The sequence below is a fragment of the Hyla sarda genome, chromosome 5 (assembly GCF_029499605.1).
Source record: "Hyla sarda isolate aHylSar1 chromosome 5, aHylSar1.hap1, whole genome shotgun sequence".
Classification (NCBI taxonomy): domain Eukaryota; kingdom Metazoa; phylum Chordata; class Amphibia; order Anura; family Hylidae; genus Hyla; species Hyla sarda.
In genome coordinates, this window is record NC_079193.1 from 264,479,503 (window position 1) to 264,497,226 (window position 17,724).

The window sequence follows — 17,724 nt, forward strand, 5'->3', positions numbered from 1 at the left end:
CCTCGATGTGTTCAGCCAGAATTAGGCCCTGCTGCATAGCGAGGCGATCAGGAGCAGTAGTGGACCCAGACCCAGGCTACAAACTCCATGCGCTGGCCGTTGGCGATAAAGGGTTGACGGCCCATACTCTATGCACCGTGCCCCGTAGTCACATGTGGGAGATCAGGAAGTGCCATGCTTCTCGCCCCAGACCGGCATTACCGTCAGGTACTGGGGAGAAACCCAGGCAGGGGCTGGCTCAGCAACAAAACGGCCCGCAGGGACATTCTGGACAGAAGGCAGAGGGTTGACATGCCTATAGAGGCTGACAGCAGCAGACCTGGAGCGCTGCAGCAGAGGCGATAGCAGCAGCAGTGACAGCAACACGGTCCGAGAACTGAGACCACAGCGATAGAAGTAACAAAACCAAAAGTGCCCACGGTGGGAAAGGGGTATATCAACTAAATACCCCAAACCCCAGTCACTGAGTTACCTAGGTGACGGGGTATAAAACCCCTATTTTAGAAAATAGCCCACCTTAATAGTGTTTATTATAAAAATGTCACGTTTATTGAAAATACAGTTATAAAAAGGTCCCATGTAGTGCATAAAAAAAAATATATATATAAATAAATGCAGCAGTCCCAGAACAATAATGAACACTCCTATATGGTGTTAAAAATGTTTGATTGACAGCGTCTGCAGTATGCTGTATACTGCAGTGATAGAAGCACTCTGACAAAAGCTCCAGTACAGAGAGGCTGCCACTCCGCAGACTTATTTTTTTAAAATTGATTTATTTATAATTTATTTATATAATTTAATATAAGCATGAGGCATGCTTATGTGTAGGTGTCAGGGCAGGGTTAACATGAACCCTTCCTTGCAGAATGCCAGGGCCGCACTGAGTAGGCAAGCTTTAACCCCCTGCCCCCCCAGCACGCACAAGCTGAAAGCAGAGGAGGGTGTTCAAACCCTCAGTTCGTGTGCTGCAGGTGGGGGATGAAGGAAGAAGGGGGCGGGGCCTAACGCAGACTGTGTGCGGCGCAAAATGGTGCAGAATTACCTGCCCGGAAAGGAGGAGGTGCGCTGGTATGTGCGCTGTTCAAAAATCCCCCTCCGCTGAGCGGGCAAGGAAAGGGGCCACTGGCAAAACGGCCACAACAACAGTTTTAACTTGGTATGGGTGTGAACACCCGCAGAGATGAGGTGATGGTGACTCCCGGCACATAGTAGGAGCGAAGGTAGAGACACCGGGTGAACAGCAGACCCGTTCGCATGCAGGCGGCTCCCGGCGCTGCCTAATAGCGGAGAGAAACTAAAAACTAGCAGAGAGCTGCTTGGGGAAACGGAGTAGCTCCCCATTAACCCCTAGGCCGCCATTGCTGCTGAAGTCAGGAAATGCAGCAGAAGCTGAATGAATAAAATAGCGAGGGTTAACCCCTCACTGCCCAGACCCCATTAACTGCAAAGGACTACTACCACTGCTCGTTTGTCAGGGGGGGGGGGGGGGGGGGGGGTTGGAGAGAAGGGGGGCATACTCACCGCAGCTGTTCCCACATACTCACCCCTCGATGTCTTCATCCAGCATTAGGCCACACTCCATGCCAGGCTGCCATAGCAGGGCGAGCAGGGGAAGTGGGGGACCCGGACCCACCTAGGATACGACCTCCCGTCACTGGCCATTGGCGATAAGGGGTTGACGGCCCATACTGTTATGTTCCGTGCCCCTTTGTCGCATGTGGGAGATCAGGTAGCACCATGCTACTGTCGCCCATCCTAGAAAAAAATAAGAAATGAAAAAGGACCTAACTATACGTACTTAACTAGAAAATAATAGACCAGGTCTGGGGAGCTCCCAGACATGTGTCTTGCCTCCTACTGACACTAGCTAAAACAGATTACCTCACTTCCAGTGGGCGGTTATATCCTGCCAGGGAGGAGCCGACTTTTTTTCCATAGTGTCAGCGCCTCCTATTGGAGAAAGCATATACCTCATCAATATCTGTGTCCCCCAATGAAGAGCGACTGAGAAAATCAAAACTATTACATGTTACTCAGTACCTCATCCAGATCATGTACATGTCATTTTTATGTCTCTCAACGATATTTGACAAAAAAAAATAGCATATAAACACTGCTCACTGTCTTTTCCATCATTTCAATGGGAGGGGACGTGTCCATCTCTTGCCTGCACTGTGATGACTCCTCCCCCTCACACTCTGCCTACAGCTTTTGCAATACTTCAACTCCCAGCATGCCCTGACATTTTTTGACTGTCTATGCATGCTTGGAGTTGTATTTTTGCAACAGTTGGAGTCACTTGTTTGGTAAAACTCTGTTACAGCAGTGTCGCTGCAAGCAGTGTTCCACCTTCAGCCTTGTGAATCAGCCATCTCGTGTCCATGACCCTTGGACACCCTCATGCTGCTTTGGGATTCAGTGTCCCAAGAGGTATGGGACAACTAGTGGTGGAATTTTCAAAGGCATTTTTCTTTAATAAAATGTGAAATGTTTTGAAAAAGTATATTAGAAAAACTATTGTTTTGCCAAGATGTACAACATATAAAAAGTTTCTATAACTGACAGTGCCCATTTAAATAGTATGGTTGTTTTTTATGTCTAGAACATTCATCAAATGTAAAGCTTCTCTCTTTACTCTGGCTGCTTACTTTCAAACTAAGCACTCATTTATTCCACTCAATTTCTTTCTCCTTCCTTCATCAATGTACTGCTGGCATACATTATTCACTTTCTTAAAATCACTTTTCCTTTTCCCTCCCCAACATTATTCCACAGAACCTGTACCTCCATGTACAAAAGCATCCCTCAAACTTCTTTTAACATCATATTAATGCATACCATATCTGCACATACACAGTCATTTATGACTCCTGTCACCCATTTCCTCAGATTATAGGCTCATGTCATCAGAACAATCTACTGAATTGTTTATTAGTTTTTAATTCTGTAATGGATATTGTACATACACTATGTTAAACTAGAAATATAGAAAGGTAGACAGGACCAGATTTGATTAACAAAAAAAAAATAAAAAAATTGAATAAAAAAAAAACACATACTTTGCCATCTCATCTTCTATGTACTTCTTTATAGATGATTTTGCAACTATGCGATCAAGCTTGGAAATTGGTACGCATTTCATCTCATCATATAATTCTTTTGGTTCCTTTAAAAAAATTAAATAAAATATATAGAAATAAATAAATGAATAAATAAATAAAATAGTTAACATTGTACTAGGTTACAACGGATTCATTATCATTTAATACTTGTGTGTTTCATGTACATAGTATATAAAACAATAAGACTAAACAATTGGCTTTCGCAAATTATTTCTAACACATTTTACAGATTTTAGAGAAAATCAATTTTATCCCACCGAACTAAGTATATAACAAGCCAAAGTATAAATGTAAACAAGCCATGAATAACAGAAAATGAGAAAATCTGAAAAGGAAACAAAGGTATTCCAGGTAGAGAACACAAAGGTATATTTGCCTGCAATAACCTACAGCTAAAATACAAAAAAAAAAGACAAAAAAAACAAAACAAAAAAAAGGCTGATACGCACACTAGAATACTAGTCTGTTGCCAATAAACTTTATTACACACCCAATCAAACAATGGGCATCTAATAGTAAAATATGTATCTTTAGCATGAATCCAAAATTATAAAATAACAAAAAAAAAAGGTAAACCTTGTGGATACCTTAATTTGCAGCACTGTACGTTGTAGACGTAGCAGCCCCCCCTATATGTTGTAGCAGCAGCAGCCGCCCCCTGTATGTTGTAGCAGCCTTCATGTAGGTTTAAGCAACAGCAGGCACCATGTGGGTTGGAGCAGCAGCAGACCCCCTGTATTCTGTAGCAGCAGCAGCAGCAACCCCCATTCATGTTGTAGAAGCAACCCCTTTATATGTTGTAGCAGCAGTCCCCCTGTAGGTTGTAGAAGCAGCCTCCCTGTATAACCCCACCAGAGTTACTTAGTGGCTGTTCTGCTCTTCTTCCGTGGCAAGGAGAGGAAGGTTGCCATCAGCTAAGAGCGGCATGTCAGCAGCCCCTGCTCTGTTAAAAGGGGTACTCCCATGGAAAACTTTTTTTTTTTTTTTTTTTAAATCAACTGGTGCCAGAAATTTAACCTCAAGGACCAAGGACGTACGTGTACGTCCTAGCTCCCTGGTACTTAAGGACCAAGGACGTACGCGTACGTCAGTGGGAATTTCGATCACCGCCACACACCAGGCGGGGAAGGAACCGGGGTGACTGCTGATATCGATCAGCAGACACCCCGCACAAATGCCCAGGGGGTTCAGCCCCCCCCCCCCTCCCATGTCGGCGATCGGCGCAAATCACAGGTGAATTCACACTTGCTATTTGTGGCTATTCTGGGTCACCCGGAATATAAGGGGGATAGCGGTTGTCTAAAACACCCACGATCCCTCTGAAGGTATAGGAGTGAGATGGCAAGGGAGCGACGACCAATAGCAGATAGGGGGCGTGGGGGGGGGGTTAGCTTTCGCTTTCCCCGTCCTGCCCACCCACAATAGGCGGGGCAGAACGGGGAAACCGAAGGCGACCAAAGACGAAGTCCACTTACCCATCGGCGGTGGCAACGATCGCAGCAGAAGAGGATGGCTATGCGGCTCCCTGGATCCTACGGAAGGCTGTGAGTTGCTTAGCAACATCTGGAGGGCTACAGTTTAGAGACCACTGCACAGTGATCTCCATACTGTGGCCCTCCAGCTGTTGCAAAACTACAACTCCCAGCATGCCCAGACAGCAAACAGCTGTCTCGGCATGCTGGGAGTTGTAGTTGCGTACCTCCAGCTGTTGCACAACTACATCTCCCTGCATGCCCTTCGGAGATCAGTACATGCTGGGAGTTGTTGTTTTGCAACAGCTGGAGGCACACTGGTTGGAAAATACTGAGTTAGCTAACAGAACCTAACTGGAGGTTTTCCAACTAGTGTGCCTACAGCTGTTGCAAAAGTACAAATCCCAGCATGCACGGTCTGTCAGTAGATGCTGGGAGTTGTAGTTTTAAAACAGCTGGAGGTTTGCCCCCCCCCCCCATGTTAATGTACAGGGTACATTCACACGGGTGGGTTTACAGTAAGTTTTCTGCTTAAAGTTTGGGCTGCGGCAAATTTTTTGCCGTAGCACAAACTCCTAGCGGGACACTCACCGTAACCCGCCAGTGCGAATGTACCCTAAAAACGCTACACTAACAAAATAAAGGGTATAAGTTTGGACACACCTTCTCATTCAGAGTTTTCTTTATTTTCATGACTAAGAAAATTGTAGATTCACACTGAAGGCATCAAAACTATGAATTAAGAAATGTGGAATTATAGACATAACAAAAAAGTGTGAAACAACTGAAAATATGTCATTCTAGGTTCTATCCACCTTTTGCTTTGATTACTCCTTTGCACATTCTTGGCATTCTCTTGATGAGCTTCAAGAGGTAGTCACCTGAAATGGTCTTCCAACAGTCTTGAATGAGTTCCCAGAGATGCTTATCACTTGTTGGCCCTTTTGCTTTCACTCTGCGGTCCAGCTCAACCCCAAACCATCTCGATTGGGTCTAGGTCCGGTGACAGTGGAGGCCAGGTCATCTGGCACAGCACCCCATCACTCTCCTTGGTCAAATAGCCCTTACACAGCCTGGAGGTGTGTTTGGGGTCATTGTCCTGTTGAAAAATAAATGATGGTCCAACTAAACGGAAACCGAATGGAATAGAATGCCGCTGCAAGATGCTGTGGTAGCCATGCTGGGTCAGTATGCCTTTAATTTTGAATAAATCCCCAACAGTGTCACCAGCAAAGCACCCCCACACCTTCACACCTCCTCCTCCACACCAGCACACCTGTGAAGTGAAAACCATTTCAGGTGACTACCTCTTGAAGCTCAACAAGAGAATGCCAAGAGTGTGCAAAGCAGTAATCAAAGCAAAAGGTGGCTACTTTGAAGAACCTAGAAAATCAAATATTTTCAGTTGTTTCACACATTTTTGTTAAGTATATAATTCCACATGTGTTAAAGGAGAACACCAGAGTATAAAAATTGTCGCCCATACTGCCGGCAGTAAAAAAATAAAGATATAAACACCAACAAAAGAAACCAGTAATGAAAAGTATAAATTTATTAAACAGATATGCAATTCGACATACATTAAAAATCAAGAAGTGTTTAAAAACAGGGCACAACAGGAGCAACCGCAGAAAAGTGGAGGGGGTATAGTAGGTCTGTATACATGGAATACAGGGAAGTGAGTACTAATGGCTTGACAAAGAGTAAGCAAACATGACATTTGAGTATGCATAAACTCAATCAATACTAGAGTAATAATGGAAGAGATAAATATCAGAAGTAATGAATATTACGAGAAAACAGCATAAAGAAACAAAACCAGTAATATCCTGCCATGCACTACCTACCTACCACCTCTACACGCCCCCTGAGGAAGCACAAGCGAAACGTACGTTGGGGTAGGAGGTGGTAGGTAGGCAGTGCATGGCAGGATGTTACTGATTTGTTTCTTTATGCTGTTTTCTCGTAATATTCATTACTTTTGATATTTATCTCTTCCATTATTACTCTAGTATTGATTGAGTTTATGCATACTCAAATGTCATGTTTGCTTACTCTTTGTCAAGCCATTAGTACTCATTTCCCTGTATTCCATGTATACAGACCTACTATACCTCCTCCACTTTTCTGCGGTAGCTCCTGTTTGTGCCCTGTTTTTAAAAACTTTTCTTTATTTTAAATGTTTGTCGAATTGCATATCTGTTTAATAAATGTATACTTTTCATTACTTGTTTCTTTTGTTGGTGTTTATATGCTTTATATGCTTCTCTCACCAGCCGCAGTGAAGTCCCGACTCGGCCGGCGATAGCTTGAGCGGCAGTGTTAAGTTTTTGGCCCCGGCAGCAGGTGCCGGTTTAGTGAAGAATTTTTGTGTCCTGAAGCGTTCTCAGACTGCCGCTCAGCCTATCGCCGGCCGAGTCGGACTTCATTGCGGCTGGTGATTGACTGAGCGCAGTATGATTCTCCGACCACCGGCAACCAGGAAGTGGATCGCAGCAGAGACCGGAGCCGGTTACCGGAGGCCCCGGGGGAGCAGAGGAAGGTATGTACATCTTTATTTTTTTTTACTGCCGGCAGTATGGGCGACAATTTTTATACTCTGGAGTTCTCCTTTAATTGATAGTTTTGATGCCTTCAGTGTGAATCTACAATTTTCATAGTCATGAAAATAAAGAAAACTCTGAATGAGAAGGTGTGTCCAAACTTTTGGTCTGTACTGTATACACCCCTTACACTGCCCCCCCCCCCCCAATAAAAGTGAAAAACGTATTGTACGGCAATGTTTCCAGAACGGAGCCTCCAGCTGTTGCAAAACAACAACTCCTAGCATTTCCGGACAGCTACTGACTGTCCAGGCATGCTGGGAGTTTAGCAACAGCTGGAGGCAATCTGTTTGGGAATCCCTGTTGTAAAATACTCCTATGTTCACCACTATGCAATCCCTAATTTAGTCCTCAAATGAGCCTGGCGCTCTCTTACTGCAGAGCCCTGTCGTATTTCAAGGAAACAGTTTAGGGCCATATATGGGGTATTTCCGTACTCGGGAGAAATTGCACTACAAATTTTTGGGGGGGGGGGGCTTCTCCTTTTACCCCTTATGAAAAGGAAAAGTTGGGGTCTACACCAGCCTGTTAGTGTAAAAAATGTTTAAATTTTTACACTAACATGCTGATGTTGCCCCATACTTTTTATTTTGACAAGCGGTAAAAGCAAAAAAAAGACCCCCAAAATTTGTAACGCAATTTCTCCTGAGTACTGAAATACCCCATATGGGGGCATAAAATGCTCTGGGGGCACACAACAAGGCTCAGGAGTGAGAGCGCACTAAGTACATTTGAGGCATAAATTGGTGATTTGCACCGGGGTGGCTGATTTTACAGAGGTTCTGACATAAATACAAAAAAAATGAATACCCATGTGTCCCCATTTTGGAAACTAAACCCCTCACGGAACGTAACAAGGGGTATAGTGAGCCTTAACACCCCACAGGTGTTTGAAGAATTTTCATTAAAGTTGGATGGGAAAATAAAAATAGTTTTTTTTTTCACTAAAATGCTGGTGTTACCCTAAATTTTTCATTTTCACAAGGGTAAATAGGAAAAATGCCCCCAAAATTTGTAACCCCATTTCTTCTGAGTAAGAACATACCCCATATTTGGATGTACAGTGCTCTACTGGCGCACTAGAATGCTCAGAAGAGAAGGAGAGTCATTGGGATATTGGAGAGAGAATGTGTCTGAAATTGAAGGCCATGTGTGTTTACAAAGCACCCATAGTGCCCGAACAATGGACCCCCCCACCCCCACATGTGACCCCATTTTGGAAACTACACCCCTCACGTAATGTAATAAGGGGTACAGTGAGCATTTACGCCCCACAGGTGTCTGACAGATTTTTGGAACAGTGATCCGTGAAAATGAAAAATTAAATTTTTCATTTGCACAGCCCACTATTCCAAAGATCTGTCAAACGCTAGTGGGGTGTAAATACTCATTGCACCCCTTATTAAATTCTGTGAGGGGTGTAGTTTCCAAAATGGGGTCACATGTGGGGGGGGGGGGTACACTGTTCTGGCACCACGGGGAGCTTTGTAAATGCACATGGCCCCTTACTTCCATTCCAAACAAATTCACTCTCCAAAAGCTCAATGGCGCTTCTTCTCTTCTGAGCATTGTAGTGCGCCAGCAGAGCATTTGATGTCCACACATGGAGTATTTCCATACTCAGAAGAAATGGGGTTACAAATTTTGGGGGTCGTTTTCTCCTGTTACCCCTTGTAAAAATGTAAAATTTTAGGGAAAAGCAGCATTTTAGTGAAAAAAATAATTCATTTACACATCCAACTTTAACGAATAGTCTTCAAACACCTGTGGGGTGTTAAGGCTCACTGTACCCCTTGTAACGTTCCTTGAGGGGTGTAGTTTCCAAAATAGTATGCCATGTGTTTTTTTTTGTTGCTGTCCTGGCACCATAGGGGCTTACTAAATGTGACATGCCCCCCAAAAACCATTTCAGAAAAACTGACTCTCCAAAATACCAGTGTCGCTCCTTCCCTTCTGAGCCCTCTACAGCGCCCGCCAAAACACTTTACATCCACATATTTCCTTCCTCGAGAGAAATTGGGTTACAAATTTTAGGAAGATTTCTCTCCTTTTACCCCTTGTAAAAATTCAAAAACTGGGTTTACAAGAACATGCGAGTGTAAAAAAATGAAGATTTTGAATTTTCTCCTTCACATTGCTGCTATTCCTGTGAAACACCTTAAGGGTTAACACACTTACTGAATTTCATTTTGAATACTTTGAGGGGTGCAGTATTTATAATGGGGTCATTTATTGGGTATTTCTAATATGAAGGCCCTTCAAATCACCTTCAAATTTGAACTGGTCCCTGAAAATTTAGAAAATTTTGTGAAAATTTGGAAAATTGCTGCTGTACTTTGAAGCCCTCTGATGTCTTCCAGAAGTAAAAACATGTCAACTTTATGATGTAATCGTAAAGTAGACATATTGTATATGTGACTCAATATATAATTTATTTGGAATGTCTATTTTCCTGATAAGCAGAGTGCTTCAAGGTTATAAAAATGCATTATTATTAAATTTTTTCATCAAATTTTGGAATTTTTCACCATGAAATTATGCAAGTATCGATGACATTTTACCACTAACAAAGTAGAATATGTCACGAAAAAAAAAAACAATCTCGGAATCAGAATGAAAGGTAAAAGCATCCTAGAGTTATTAATACTTAAAGTGACAATGGTCAGATGTGCAAAAACGCTCTGGTCCTTAAGGCCAAAATGGGCCTGGTCCTTAAGGGGTTAAACAGATTTGTAAATTACTGCTATTAAAATCTTAATCCTTCCAGTACTTTTTAGGGCCTATATACTACAGAGGAAATGCTTATCTTCTTAGATTTCTCTTCTGTCATTCCGACAGTGCTCTCTGCTGATCTCTGCTGTCGATTTTAGGAACTGTCCAGAGCACCATACGTTTGTTATGGGGATTTTCTCCTGCTCTGGACAGTTCCTAAAATGGACAGCAGAGAGCACTGTGGTCATGACATCAGAGAAATCTAAAAAGATAAGCATTTTCTCTGAAGTATATAGCCCCTAAAAAGGACTGGAAGGATTAAGATTTTTTTAATAGAAGTAATTTACAAATCTGCTTAACTTTCTGGCACCAGTTGATTAAAAAAAAAAAAAAAGTGTTCCACGGGAGTACCCCTTTAACCCCTTAAGGACTCAGGGTTTTTCAGTTTTTGCATTTCCGTTTTTTCCTCCTTACCTTTTAAAAATCATAACCCTTTCAATTTTCCACCTAAAAATCCATATTATGGCTTATTTTTTGCGACGCCAATTCTACTTTGCAGTGACAGTCATTTTACCCAAAAATGCACGGCGAAACGGAAAAAAAATCATCGTGCGACAAAATCGAAAAAAAAACGCCATTTTGTAAATTTTGGGGGCTTCCGTTTCTACGCAGTGCATATTTCGGTAAAAATGACTTTATCATTATTCTGTAGGTCCATACGGTTAAAATGATACCCTACTTATATAGGTTTGATTTTGTCGCACTTCTGGAAAAAATCATAACTACATGCAGGAAAATTTATATGTTTAAAAATTTAATCTTCTGACCTCTATAACTTTTTAATTTTTCCACGTACAGGGCGGTATGAGGACTCATTTTTTGCGCCGTGATCTGAAGTTTTTATCGGTATGATTTTTGATTTGATCGGACTTTTTGATCACTTTTTATTCATTTTTTAATGGTATAAAAAGTGACCAAAAATGCGCTTTTTTTGACTTTGGAATTTTTTGGGCGCGTACGCCATTGACCATGCGGTTTGATTAATGATATATTTTTATAGTTCGGACATTTACGCACGCGGCGATACCACATATGTTTATTTATTTTTTTTTTTACACTTATTTTTTTTATGGGAAAAGGGGGGTGATTTAAACTTTTATAAGGGAAGGGGTTAAATGACCTTTATTAACACTTTTTTTTTGCAGTGTTATAGGTCCCATAGGGACCTATAACACTGCACACACTGATCTCCTATGCTGATCACTGGCGTGTATTGACACGCCTGTGATCAGTGTTATCGGCGCTTGACTGCTCCTGCCTGATCAGCTTTGACCGCCGCTTCTAAAGGGTTAATACCGCACATTGCCGCGATCGGCGATGTGTGGTATTAGCCACGGGTCCAGGCCGTTGATGAGCGCCGGGACCGACGCGATGTGATGTGATGCGGGGTCGCGGGAGCCGGCGCAGGACGTAAATATACGTCCTGCGTCGTTAAGGGTTTATAGAAGCTTTTTCTAGAGGGATGTATAATTTACAATTGCAGTAACAATGTATAACAAGGATATATTTTAAAGTATTTAATATAAAAAATTATGAAGGCTATCTTGCAAATACCCCTTTACATACCATACAATACATACCAAAGCAATCTGGACTTCTCCTCCTGTAGCATAAACATCACCATCATGATCTCCATAAAGTAGAAACTTAATTATACTTCCATATATTAGAGGCGCAGTTTTTATGGTCTTTACCTGTTACCAAAAAAAAAAATTAATAATTGGTGGCATTCCCCAAGATGGTAAAATACAATTAACAAAATAAATTAAAGGACATCTGCAGCAAAGTACAACTTGTCCCTTATCCACAGCATAAGGGATAGGTGTCTGATCGCGGTTGGGGGGGGTGGCTTGTCCGACCTCTGGTACCCCCCGCGATCTCTCAAACGGGACCCCGCATTGCCACTCTATGTGAGCAGCTAATGCGTGTAGTGTCCACCTCCCTGAGGTCAAAAGTACACCCCCTCCCCATACAGTTCTATGGGAGAGGTGGGGCAGCACAAACGCTGCCTTCCCGCCTCTCCCATGGAGATACATGGAGGAGGCGTGTCGGCCACGACATCGCGCTGCGGCCGGCACGCCTCCTGCAAGGGATTGCAGGAGATCACGGGAGGTCCCAATGGTCAGACCCCCCGCGATCAGACACTAGGGTACTCCAGTGAAAAACTTGGTGACCGAACGTTAAACAGATTTGTAAATTAGTTCTATTTAAAAAAAAAAATTTACCCTTCCAGCACTTAACTGCTGTCTGCTCCACAGGAAGTTCTTTTCTTTTTAAATTTATTTTCTGTCTGACCATAGTGCTCTCTGCTGACAGCTGTCTGTCTCAGGAACTGTCAAGTGCAGGAGCAAATCCCCATAGCAAAGCTATCCTGCTCTGGACAGTTCATGACATGGACAGAGGTGTCAGCAGGGAGCACTGTGGTCAGACAGAAAATAAATTGAAAAAGAAAAGAACTTCCTGTGGAGCATACAGCAGCTGATGAGTACTGCAAGGGTTACAATTTTTTGCATAGAAAATCTTTTAACATTCTGGCACCAGTTCATTTAAATAAAAAATATTGTTTTTCATCGGAGTACCCCTTTAAAAGGAGGTTATTCCAATCAAAAGTTATCCCCTATCCATAGGACAGAGGATAACTAGCTGTTCAGTGGAGTTTATATTGTGCACTGGAACCCCTACAAATCACAAGAATTAATGTGAAATGTTCCCCCAAATGAGTGCTTCATTCAATCTATATGGGGCTTCTGACCACTGCCAAGCACTGAACTAAGGGGGCATTCCCCAGCATGCCAAAAGCCCAGGGTTAGCCAGTCCATATTCTCTTATTCACCAGTTCTGTGCCAACTTGCATATATATTTATAACAAAAATATGGTACGAAAATTGGTTTTCCAGCAGGTTTATATTGATGAAATCTCCTTAGAACTGAAGGACCTGCAGCATTTGATGGACCACTTATCAGGTAGAGCTTCGTACATTTGGTAGCAGCTGTGCCTGGTATGACCCATTTTTAGTGTTTCTGGAACAGAACATTACTCATACATGCCTGTAATCAAATAGTTTTCTTTCAAAATATGCACTTGTTATGGATAAATATCATATTTAAATAGTTACTATATTTGACTGCATTCATCAATAACTCACAATCACAATGAGGCAATGGTTGTCAGAATACATACTCAAAAACCATAATACATCTTACCAGTTGTCCAGCTTTATAAGTCTTTCCATCCCACTCAATGGATGTATAGGTTGCCCAAGGAGTTTGCATACGTTTTGATGCAATATCCCGTCGGGTTATTATGCCTTTAAAACCAGAAAACTTGATTTGTTTGTCATATTTTTCATGGCATTCTTTTAACCACATTGTAAATTCTCTGTCAATTTTTACTCTTTGGTCCTGTCAAAAGAAAATTTTTTTTTTAAAGCTTATCTGGTTTATTCAATGACGCTCTTCTCAAAGAAAATAAGTTTTACAGTTTATAATTGTATATTCTTTGTATTTAAAACAAAGGCTAATAAATGATAGTAGAGACCAATATAAAAAATATATATACATATACAGGGGTGTGGAAATTTTATAAAAAAAACTACTTGTCCACGGGACTAAAATGGAGCAAAATCTACTTGTCCCTCATGACGATCCACTTGTCTGGGCCAATTTTCGCTTTTACGCTCTCATTATTTTCTCCTCGCCCTAGGATAGCCATAACTACCTACTATAATGACACCTTTTAATTTTTCATTAACATATTCTTCGAACCAAAAAAAAAAAAAAAGATTTTATATATATATATATATATATATATATATATATATATATATATATATATATATATATATATATATATATTTTAAGGGACGTGAAATTGAAATAGTAAAATATAATTTAGCAGATTTGGTGGTTTTCTTATCTATGCCATTTACCTTGTGGTTGAGGTAACATGTTAGTTTTATACTTTAGGCCGCCTGATTACAGCAATACCAGATTTGTATCGTTTACATCATGTTTTACTAATTCTGGACTTTTTCAAAAAAAATTTAATTGCCATTTTTTAACCCCTGTAGCTTTATTTTTTTTCCGCATACCAGGCTGTATGAGGGCTCATTTTTTTGTGCCATAATCTGTTTTTTGTATCTGTACCATTTTGGTATTGATCTGACTTTTTAATCGCTTTTTAACTTTTTTTTTCTGGGATATTATAAAAATTGCAAATTTGTGTTTTGGTTTTTTTTTACATTTACCGTACGGGATACATAATGTTATATTTTCATAGGTTGTACAATTACGCACGAAGCGATACCAAATATGTTTATTTTTATTATGTTTGCATGTTTTTATATAGGAAAAGGGGGTGATTTGAACTTTTAACATGGAAGGGGTTAATGCAGCGGTCTTCAAACTGTGGCCCTCCAGATGTTGCAAAACTACAACACCCAGCATGCCCGGACAGCCAACGGCTGTCCTGGCATGCTGGGAATTGTAGTTTTGTAACATCTGGAGGGGCACAGTTTGAAGACCACTAGGTTAATGTGTGTCTTTCAAACTTTTATTAAAACTTTATTTTATTTTATTTATTTATTTTTTTACACTGTATTAGACTTATGAGGAATCATTAGATTCCTCAGACAGATGAATAGAGTTCTATTGATCTCTATTAATCTGTGTGCTCAGTGATCCATTGATAGAGCCTGGTCCAGCCAGGATCTATCAATGACAGAGCGGGACAGGAGGAAGCAGAGGGGGGGGGGGCCGGACAAATTCACCTGCCCAGCGCCCCAAACTGCTAGTCCCGTGCGTCGGGCGATAGAAAATATATATATATATATATATATATATATATATATATATATATATATATATATATATATATATATATATATATATATATGGCTTTCTCCCCGGCGATAGCTCTAAGGTTCGTCCTTGACACCGCCACAGGCCACGTTTCCACTTCAATCAGCAGGCAAACAACAGTACTTTATGCAAGTCATGACTCCTTGCCAGCTTTATTAGGCAGGTTGCAGTATAAATAAAAACATAACACAGGAAAAGAAACCCTAGACCGTGTAGTCACTAACTAAACATATCAGCGAGCCCTGACCATCAACTGGTGGGCTTTTCCCGGCAAGTTAAACTTATGGCTCCTGCAACCATCTACTCACTGTCCACACACAGAGTTTGCAACCTCTTGCTGTGTGTCTTGTTCACATCATTCTTGAGGCCACTCAAAGTTCGGGCTGTGTGTTCCTCACCAGGACCCCTGCCTCCCCCCCTGCAGCCACCTTGCTGTCTTCTGGGGAGAGCATCAACTATTCTGTCTGACTTCCTTTTAAACACACCTCCCCTTTCTGTTACCTTATTAATTAGGCCACAGGTGGAGGTTTCTCAAGGGTTAGCTAGGGAAATACTCCCTTTGCTTGCCACACTGTCACAATATATACACATACATACACAAACACACACACACACAGGGGCAGTAAAAAAATAATTTACAAACACAGTAGGCAAGATTTTCTTTTGTTCATTCATTTTTAGGTTCAGTGCATCTTTAAAGTGTCATGCATTTTGGACATCCAAAAAAATGAATCACTATGTTTTAATATGTTTCATAGCATAAAAGCATGATGTCGGCCATAGTGTGTATCTTCTAAAGAAGACCACAATAATGCTAAGTTCTCCTATTCAAATGCCAGTCTGGGAGTAGAATACTTAGATGTCTACTTAGCTTATTTATGGTGTTTGAGATAAGGGACTGATAAGGGGTCTGGTTACACTCTCTAGACATCACTACTAAAATTCACCCAAGTAAAGGGGGGTGAGATAACGACTAGTGGAATATTCCTAAGACATTGTGAATGTTATTCTGTTTAAAAGTTAATTACCCATTTGACTGGACATAAACATTCACACATCTGTGTTGGAGAATCATCCATTGTATTTCTTATCTTTCCAATAAATCAGGATGTCTAATTGGAGACTCTATGTCTATGAGAATCCAGGTTTTGATTACTTCTAGATGTCAAAAGTAATCCCTGTTTGATAATCTAGTGCTCCATATTTCATATTATTGACAAGTTAACCCTTAATGGTAATGATGCTAATTGCTTATGCAATAGCAACCCTTAGGGGATGGGTAGGTGACATTACACCACAGGAAAGGCATTATGGGTGATATGCTCAATGCATTCTGGGTAGTACAGTGATGTCATAATCATTACCATATGTACAAGCCCAACCTACATTCATTGGGGAATTCCAATTTAGGAGGATGTGTCTAATTAAAAAGTCTGATAAACTAGATGTTAGGAACTGAAACTGAACACTGAAAGCTGATACTAAAGTCTAAACTGTAGACTATAGGCTGAAAAGGACAGACAAAGAGGTCTTCCACTGAAAGAGGTCCACAAGATGGAAGCCATGAAGAGTATATCATATTTCTTCCATATTTACATCCATAGAGGATTTCCCCATTCATGGAGTCATGTGATTTGTAGTGGTTACAAGGGGGCGGGGAGTGGATTTAGCATTCCATATTGATGTCTAATGATTAGATATTGCCCACCTTAATATCATGAGGTTCCTTTGAATAGAGTCATATGTAACCTTTTTCTTATATGATATTCTAACCTGGTAGCTTTTGTTTATTGTAACAAGTTACTAACTACTCACATGTATTGTTCTACTATATGTAGTCAATTAACAATCTTGTACTGTATACTAATATCTAATTGATATTCATTTGCATACACCATTGTGTTTATTACTCATTTATGTTTATAATCTTATAACCAATAAATCTGCAAACTTTATACCTGTGTATTATTGTATATTGCAAAACTACGTATTAAGCGTTGATGTCATCCCGTCATGAAAATAAATTGTTGATATATGAGGAAATAGTCGGACTCAGATGTGAATTGTATTGATTAGCTTAGTCTACAATTCACCAGGTCATAATTTTGATATTTTTATAATTTTCATAATTTTTTATTTTTCATAATTAATTTTTATGACCATAATTCATAATTGAGTTATTACCACATGACAAAAGATGCTATCCAGCCCTATAAAACTGCAAGTTCACTGTTCAAAAGATAATATCGGCCAAACCGATAATCGGTCGATCCCTATAGTAGAGTACTTAGCAAAGTTAGGCTTCCCAAGAAAGAAGAGGAGGAAAGAAGGAGTTTGAAAGCTGACTTGAATTTGTCTGACTTGCAGGCGGCTCTAAGGAGTATGACGGGAAATTCTGCCCCAGGATCAGATAGGTTGGTTTTTGAAGTATATAGAAAATTTTCGGACCCACTATTATCCTACCTTTTGGAGGTATTTTATGAAACCTTATTGAAAAGGAGATTATCTCCCTCAATGTTAGATGCCATAATATGTTAGATGCCATAATTATATTAAGGCAGCATTCATACCTCGTTTTCACTGTATGGTTGCCGGATCAGGCTGGGGAGGAGAAAAACGGATGCTCCTGTACCCCAGCTGGACCGGCGCTGAAATCCATTTACTTTAATGAGCCGGACGGAGTCAAAGGTTGACTCCGGTCGGGTCATTTTTGACCCGTATCCGGTTTAGTGACCGGACCTAAAACCGTAGTATACTCCCCTTTTGACTCCGGTCGGCTCATTAAAGTAAATGGATTTCAGCGCCGGTCCGGCTAGGGTAAGGGAGTGCTCGGTTTTCCCCTCCCCAGCCGGATCAGGCCAACATAGGCTGAAAACAAGGTGTGAATTCAGC

At 41.0% G+C, this 17,724-nt stretch overlaps 1 protein-coding gene across 2 annotated transcripts in view; it reads right to left on the minus strand.

Moving 5' to 3' along the window:
* The window catches only part of SMCHD1 (structural maintenance of chromosomes flexible hinge domain containing 1), a 449,735-nt gene that overhangs the window by 304,861 nt on the left and 127,150 nt on the right, over window positions 1-17,724 (minus strand). For both annotated transcript variants that reach the window (XM_056521656.1, XM_056521657.1), the window contains exons 13-15: window positions 13,177-13,374; window positions 11,553-11,666; window positions 3,063-3,169 (exon numbers count right to left, since the gene is read on the minus strand). In XM_056521656.1, coding sequence (XP_056377631.1) covers window positions 3,063-3,169; window positions 11,553-11,666; window positions 13,177-13,374 — 419 coding nt within the window. The remainder of the gene's footprint in view (window positions 1-3,062; window positions 3,170-11,552; window positions 11,667-13,176; window positions 13,375-17,724) is intronic.